The sequence below is a fragment of the Eubalaena glacialis genome, chromosome 6 (genome assembly GCF_028564815.1).
Source record: "Eubalaena glacialis isolate mEubGla1 chromosome 6, mEubGla1.1.hap2.+ XY, whole genome shotgun sequence".
Lineage (NCBI taxonomy): Eukaryota > Metazoa > Chordata > Mammalia > Artiodactyla > Balaenidae > Eubalaena > Eubalaena glacialis.
The window spans coordinates 96,861,028-96,868,570 of NC_083721.1; the positions used below are offsets into that span (position 1 = coordinate 96,861,028).

The following is a 7,543-nucleotide window of genomic DNA, read 5'->3' on the forward strand; positions in this document are numbered from 1 at the left end:
TGGTAGCATTCACTGGTGAAGGTATCTGGGTGTTTTTCTTGTGGGAAGGTTTTAATTACAAATTCAATTTAGTTAAAAGATAGAGGACTATCAGATAGTGTGTTTTTTCTTGTGTAAATTCTAAGTTGTATTTTTCGGTATTCATTTCTTCTAATTGGGCATACAGTAATTTAAACTATTCTCATTTTTAATTGTAATGTAACATATACATATATAGAAAAGTACACAGATTATAAATTTACAGCCTGATGAATTTTCACAAACTACACACACTCATGTAACCGCCACCAAGATCAAGAAACAGAACATTACTAGCACCCTAAGCCCACAAAATAAACATATTATTTTTTTATACAGTAGGTGTTTGTTTAGATTTATTCACAAGTTAGCCATTTTCTTTGCGCAATGTTTCTTTTGGCACATAGGCCTTCTTTCTAGGATTCTTTTCCTTTATCCTGAAGTATATTTTTCAGAGTTCCTTTCCTGGGGGTCTGCTGATAGCAGATTTTCCGTTTTGTTATCTAAAAATGTCTTAAATGCATCTTTACTCTTGAAAGATAGTTTTATACTTTTTAGTTCTAGGTAGACAGTTATTTTCTCTTAGCACTTTGAAGATAATAATCCTCTGCTTCTGGCTTCCATTATTGCTGATGTGAAGTCAGCTGTTAATATAACCCCTGTTAGTAAATATTTTGGTTTTTCTTTCTGTATGCTTTCAAAATAATTTTGCGTTTGTGTTTTGAAGTTTCACTACAATGTGTTTAGGTATGCGTTTCTTTTCAGTCATCCTGCTTGAGGTCTATTGGGCTTCCTGAATCTAAGAATTCAGCCATTATTTCTCTAAATTTTCCCTTTCCCCCATTTTCTCTATTGTATCCTTTTAGATCTCCCATTTGACATAACTGGAACATTCTTACTCTGACATCTTTGTCTCTTAACCTGCCTGTTATATTTTCTATCTCTTTGCTTTTCTATGTTGCATTCTAAGTAATTTCCCATTCACTAATTTTCTCTGCAGTTGTTGTCTACTCTCCTGTTTAACTCATCCACTTTTCTAATTAAAGATCTTCTATTTTTAATTTCTAGAAGTTCTACTTTGTTCTTTTTTTAAAAAAAAATTTCCTGGCCAATTTCGACTGTCCCTGGTTCCCTTATCGTATTTTAAATAGTTTTAGCTTTTAAATATATTAAAGATACTTATTTGCATTTGCTTCTGCCCTGCCTGGCACTACCAAGCCAAGCATACTTTTAAACTACATTTTTAGGCTGGAGCTTTCTCATGCTATTTGAGCAGACCTAATTCTAGCCCTAAACTTGTATAAGCATGAGGACTGGTCATTTCTGTCTCCAAAAAAATTCTTTTACTTTTCCACCAACTTAACCATACATTAGAAATTACTGATAAAACTATATTTTAGCCAGTTTTTTAAGGTGGCTACATATGGGAGGGTTTCCCTGTGAATCTGATCTGCCATATCCTTCTATATTTTATTTTACTGCTCTATTCAGGCTCCATTATCATATAGATCCAATGACTGAAGTTTATAATATATCAGAAACATATCTATCATATATTATAGAATCTTATATTTGAACAGCAGAAAAGACAACTTCCCTTCATTGTTCTAAATTGTCTTGGCTCTTTTTAGACACCTATTATTTCATATGTTTTAGAATCTATTGTCAAAATAAAAAATACCTATGGGGTGTTGACAGGCATTGTATATATATACACATACATATATATATATATGGAGAGAGAGAGAGAAAAAGAGAGAGACAGGGAGAGAGAATCTGTGTGTGTAAAATTTGGTTATTTACAATGTTTAACCTTACTATCTGCACATTTCTGGTTAATATATTTTTTAGGTTTTTTTTTCCTACTTAAGAGGGTTTTTTTTCGGTTATAGTTTCTATTTAGTAATTTTGGGATTACTAGTTATTTTGAAACACATGTTGTTTTTAATACCCACTTTGTACAAATGGCTTAATAGTTCCTAAGGATTTTTTTGTCATGACATGGAAGGCTGCCAAAAACAAGCAACAAAGTAATAAGTGCCTCAATTAATGGCTTATTTTCAAAACATCCAATAGTACAAGGATCATTTCTGCTTTTCAGCCTGGGCAGCCCTCAAGGAGAAAATGCCAGTGGCTCTTCTTTCCCCTTAATGTTTGGAAAACAAATGAAATCGTGGTGGTTCTTAAGGCAAACAAGCAAAAATTCTGGAAAGGGATTTCTTCTAGGAATTCAACACCTCTTTTTAGAACCTACACGTTGTATGCTTCATTAAAGTATAGTTCTCACTATTACTAATCACTGTCATAAAGGAAATACACAGCTGTCGCTTTCTAGGGTCACCCTCCAAATTAACAACAAAAGTCCACCCCATCTGCTACGCCTGGTCCCCCGCATGACAGTTTAACCTCAACAAAAAAATACTGCAAAACGCTGAGAGGCATGCCATTTTTCTGAAACGAAGTCAACTTACAGTCCTTCAAACCTCAAAAACGACTTCTTTTTTCCTTTTGTCATCATGACTATCACCACCGCACATCCATCCTGGTGTGTCTTTTACATTTTAGTAGTTAGGTCTCAGCAAATATTCCTTGAATATTAACTGCGAGGCATTTTGGATGAAAGTCAGGAGTCCTAGGATTAACTCTAAAACCTATAAAATAGAATAAATTACACACAATGTGTGAACAAGTGAGCACTATGTATTCTTCGCTAAAAGGTTTTTTTGGGTTGTTTTTTGGTTTTGGGGGTTTTTTTTTCCCCTCACGAACCAAGTTTGTTTTGGCTCCCTGAAACACTGATTTCCCTCAACAGTCATTTAGAAAACAAGACTTAAAAACATATATACAGAAATAATTTTTTTGCTGGAAGATTATAATTGCAATATAAGACAGGAGATCCCAAAGGAACCTGAGACATTGCCTTGCCCTGATTGGAAAAAAGATCCAGGCGATTAGTGAAAAATGTTTCCTGTATCCCTCGGGTGTGTGCATCTGGAGCGGCCTCCCAGCAAGCAACCGCAGAGACCACTGTGGTCAACCAGCGTTTGTCGTCACCAGCGTAAAATCGTGAATGGTCTCAGCTAACGTCGCTGGTGGGCGCTCTCAGGAAAAGTGACTGCCTACTGCCCTCCAGCCTACGCCCCCGGTTTCCTGGGTTACTGGCCTCCGCGCTCCTCCCAAGTTCTCTTCCGGGAGGCGGTGAGCTTACGTTCTCGGCGCGTGACGCAGCACGCTTTGGTATAAATACGTGCCGCCGGTCTCCGCATTCTCTCGGATCGCGCGGCCGGCGTGCAAGATGGCGCTGGTGAGTGACGGTGGTCTCGCCGGGAGTATATTACTCCGATGTGGATGATTTTTGCAGCTGGAGACCTGGGAGCGTCAAACTCTAGGTCGAGGAAGGGTAAAAATGGAGACTTGGGTCAGGAACACAACCAGGATGTTAAGATTATAAGTTTCTGACTCCTGGCAACTGCCATGTGGTCTGGAGGAGTTCGAGCTGGGCCCAGAATTGGGTTAGGATGGGCGGTCGTGGGAGCGCAGGGAAGGAGGAGGCACGACGGTGAACGGGGCTAGTGGGACAGCATTTGGGCCATTTCTTTTCTCCCTCGTGCCTGGTAACGCCGATGATAACCTGTTTATTTGCGCTAGGAAGCAAATGTGGGTAATCGGGCAGGCCCGGTCGAATGGCCTTGCCAGGGCAGAGGGAGACCCGAGGCACTCAACTCCCGGGATAGCCGCGGTTGCAGAAGTTTCAGAGAACTTTAAAACTAAGTTGGGGAAGAAGTTTCTTCATTATCTCATAACGAGTTTTTTTTTAAAGGTGAAAGCCACGACTCTTAAGCATATAGAAAAGGAACATGCTTCAAAGACTTTATTTATTAATAAGGGAACCAAGTAATACCTTAAAGCCGGTCCAAAGAACATTTGATATTAGGGTAAAATTGCTGGGTTAAATACGAAACTAGATAATGTCCAAAACCCTCTGGGCTTATCTCTCCCCCCAGAGAAATTATTTGCCTTTCCGAAGTTAACTGATGCCCCAACAGAGGTATAAATTGCCCAGTCAAGCCCAGTTCCTAGTCTTCTCTTTTACCAGTTCCAAGTTCTGGATAAATTTTTTTGGCACAAAGTATTCTACTGCCTAAGAAAGCAAACTGGCATTAGTGCTTTGTATCCATTTGGTTGGATTTTACGTGTAGCCTTACTCCGCGGTATTGGCCTAAAAGTTTTGGGTATGGAAAACTTAATGCATGTTTTAAAAAAATTACCAGATTAAAGGTATCTCTGCCCTCCCTTTTGCTCACCCATAACAGCATTAAGGATTGAATTCCCTACACATTAGTGGGCGGAATATCCTGTTCTGGCATGCAGCTGAGCTTGGACTAGGTGGTACTACCTGTTTCCCCATCTGCAGTCGGGATGGCAGTAATAAAGTAGTGCCCGGTAATTTAAAATTGAACATCTGTGGTCTGGAAAATATCAATAATAAAAGCCCACAAAACTTAAGTCTTGGTAACTTGAACAAAATGGGCCTGGTTAGCGGTTCAAACCAAGCTAGGTGGGTATTTTTTAGTTTTAACTTGTAGTAGAAAGTAGATTGATTCTCTTAATCTTTTCCATTTGCAAAATAGGATTCTTTGGAATCTTCTGATGAAGGAAACTAATAGTAGCCCAGCATATACTTTGTGCTTTCTTGAGTTTTGCACTTGTGAGGCACTTATGTGGTGAACAGGAGAAATTTCCATCGGATTTCATGAAACTTGATTTTAACCAAGTTAATGAGTGTACTCCCCTACACATAGCCTGGTTAAAAAATAGTTAGGGTATATCTGATAAGTATTAAGCAATTTTTTTAGAATTTCGCACCATTTCATGTATATAGCCTCATTGTACAATACTGCACTGATACAGATCTTTGATTTTGTATATAAAGTGAATAAATTCTTGTAGAGAGCCATAATTATATTAACTTTCTGTAGAAGAAAGACAGGAAGCCTAAGAAGTCAACCTGGAAGTTTAATTTGGACCTTACTCATCCAGTAGAAGATGGAATTTTTGATTCTGGAAATTTTGTAAGTATCACTCTACTCAGCTTGTTCTTTTATCATTGTAGTAGAGTTCTTAAAAATGAATTGAGTATGTAATATTTGATTTTAACCGAAGCTCTGTTCCTAGGGTACCTTCCCTAGTGAATATCTAGGGTTTTCTTCCCTAGTGTGGCATTTTTTCTGTTTTAAAATAGGAACAGTTTCTACGGGAGAAGGTTAAAGTGAATGGAAAAACTGGAAATCTTGGGAATGTCGTTCACATTGAACGCTTCAAGAATAAAATCACAGTTGTTTCTGAGAAACAGTTCTCTAAAAGGTTGGTATTTGTTTTACATGGTTTTTTTTTTTTTAAACAATGTTGGGTGCTTTAATATTAGAATATGTTTGAAGAAGCATGTCTGTTGTGTAACTTGGGAGTAGTGTCCCGACTTTCTTAGTTTTGGTTGTCTAGTAGAAGCAGCCAATCAAAGGTAAAGCCTTTAACGTTAATCTTGCAGCCAGTTTTCGTTCATTCAATTTACTTGACAAATAGTAAATAATACATGGCAGCACTGTTGCGGGACTGAGTAGCCTAGCAGTGAACCAAGCAGACTAAGTACCCACTACCAAGGAATTTAAATTCTAGTGGAGAAGAGAGATAATGAAATGCAATATTAAGTAGTTGATAAGTGCTGTGTAAGTGCATAAAGAAGGTTGATGTATAAAGTGGTCAGGGAAAGCTTCATCTAAATGAAATGCAGTAGTGAGCCATGCAAATTAAGGAATTGATCATTGTGGCTGAGGAAGATTGATGGTGGAAACTGAAAACTTAGGAGTCTATTGTGGTAGGAGTGCATGTTAGCTGTGGTCATGAATTAATCACTAGGTATTTGGAGATGAAGTATCTGTCCTCAAGGATCTTATAGACATGCAGATAATTGTTATAAATGCAGTATTGTAACTGTTACATTGAAGGTAGAGATTGGTACAGCAAGAATTTGCAGGGAACCTGAGAATAAGCTTAGCATTGCCAGTGGAATGAAGTATTCCTAACAGGGAGCAACATTAATAAAGGGCAGGGAGGCTTGAGAGGAATGCTTGGGAGTCAGGATTGCTGTAAAATGTAAATGGTGAGAATGGCTGGAATGATGAAATTAGGCCGTGCTGTAAGCTTTTTTATAAGGACTGAGCCATATGCTAGTTGCAAGACTGGATAAACTTAAACTCGTGAATTGGATTCAGCGCTGTTGACAGGTTGCCTCTTGTTTATCCAAGGTGGGATTAAGGTTAGGGAGGTTGATAGTGGGGAAGAGAATGTTGACATTTTAGTACATAACATTTGAAGAATGAGATCATATATTGTTTAATTAAAAAATCTAATGTGGCAGTAAGATTGAAGAGGAAACTACTATTACTGCTCTCAAGCATAAAGTTTATTTGGGGAGGGGAGAAATAAGGGTCTTGATAGGGCATAAACTGATTTTAATTGGGGTGAGATGCTGCCTTATTTATATCCCTAGCAACCTTGCTCAATGCTTAATACAAATGAAAGGAAATATTTTGGAGGGAACTGGGAACACAGAAGGTGAATATGACAGTGCATATCTTATATAATAAGCTTTTACATAGTAGGTATTTTATGAAATTCATGTTTTTATTTTAAAGGTATTTGAAATACCTTACCAAGAAATACCTTAAAAAGAACAATCTTCGTGATTGGCTTCGTGTGGTTGCATCTGACAAGGAGACTTATGAACTTCGTTACTTCCAGATTAGTCAAGATGAAGATGGATCCGAGTCTGAGGACTAGATGAAGCCATCCCTTTCAGGGCTTTGCTTGCTAATAAAACAAATGAAGTATACAAGAGAAACATCTTGAAAGGGACCTTTAGTTTATCAGTGAATAAAAAACATTACTCTGTTAAGCATTCATCTCTTTGATTTAAGTGTATGCTGTTTATAGTGCTGGCTTTCCTTTAATACTTTTTTAAAAAAATTTTTATTGGAGTATAGTTGATTTACAATGTTGTGTTAGTTTCGGGTGTACAGCAAAGTGAATCAGTTACACACAAGCACTCCTTTTTTTTTTAAGATTCTTTTCCCATATAGGCCATTACAGAGTATTGAGTAGAGTTCCCTGTGCTATACAGCAGGTTCTTATTAGTTATCTCTTTTATGTATAGTAGTATGTACGTGTCAGTCCCAATCTCCCAGTTTATCCCCCCCGCCCTTATCCCCTGGTGACCATAAGTTTGTTTTCTACATCTGTTACTCTACTTCCGTTTTGTAAATAAGTTCATTTGTACTCCCCTGTTTTTTTTTTTTTTAATACTTTCTGTAAGCAGTATTTAAATAGCCTGTAGCTAGTGGAATTTCTTCCAGGATTTCTGAAGTGTACTGCTTTTACAAATGTCCTCGAGTTAAAGTATATAGTGAAAAAATGAAGCACAATTTTGGGTATAACTTTATATAATAAAATATTTAAATTCTCTTGACAG

At 37.5% G+C, this 7,543-nt stretch overlaps 1 protein-coding gene across 1 annotated transcript; it reads left to right on the forward strand.

Annotated features, from left to right (window-relative positions):
- Positions 1 to 3,224: 3,224 nt before the first annotated feature.
- On the forward strand, positions 3,225 to 6,970 carry RPL22L1 (ribosomal protein L22 like 1). Its single transcript, XM_061193438.1, has 4 exons — positions 3,225 to 3,322; positions 4,998 to 5,090; positions 5,261 to 5,382; positions 6,711 to 6,970. The coding sequence occupies exons 1-4, from the start codon at positions 3,314 to 3,316 to the stop codon at positions 6,853 to 6,855; spliced, it is 369 nt and encodes a 122-aa protein (XP_061049421.1). The 5' UTR covers positions 3,225 to 3,313; the 3' UTR covers positions 6,856 to 6,970.
- Positions 6,971 to 7,543: the final 573 nt, after the last annotated feature.

What these genes read in the sequence shown, in the direction of transcription:
- RPL22L1 (XM_061193438.1), top strand. An exon ending in TTTTTGATTCTGGAAATTTT is followed by an intron (nt 5,091 to 5,260) that starts GTAAGTATCACT and finishes GTTTTAAAATAG; the next exon opens with GAACAGTTTCTACGGGAGAA. An exon ending in GAGAAACAGTTCTCTAAAAG is followed by an intron (nt 5,383 to 6,710) that starts GTTGGTATTTGT and finishes TTTATTTTAAAG; the next exon opens with GTATTTGAAATACCTTACCA.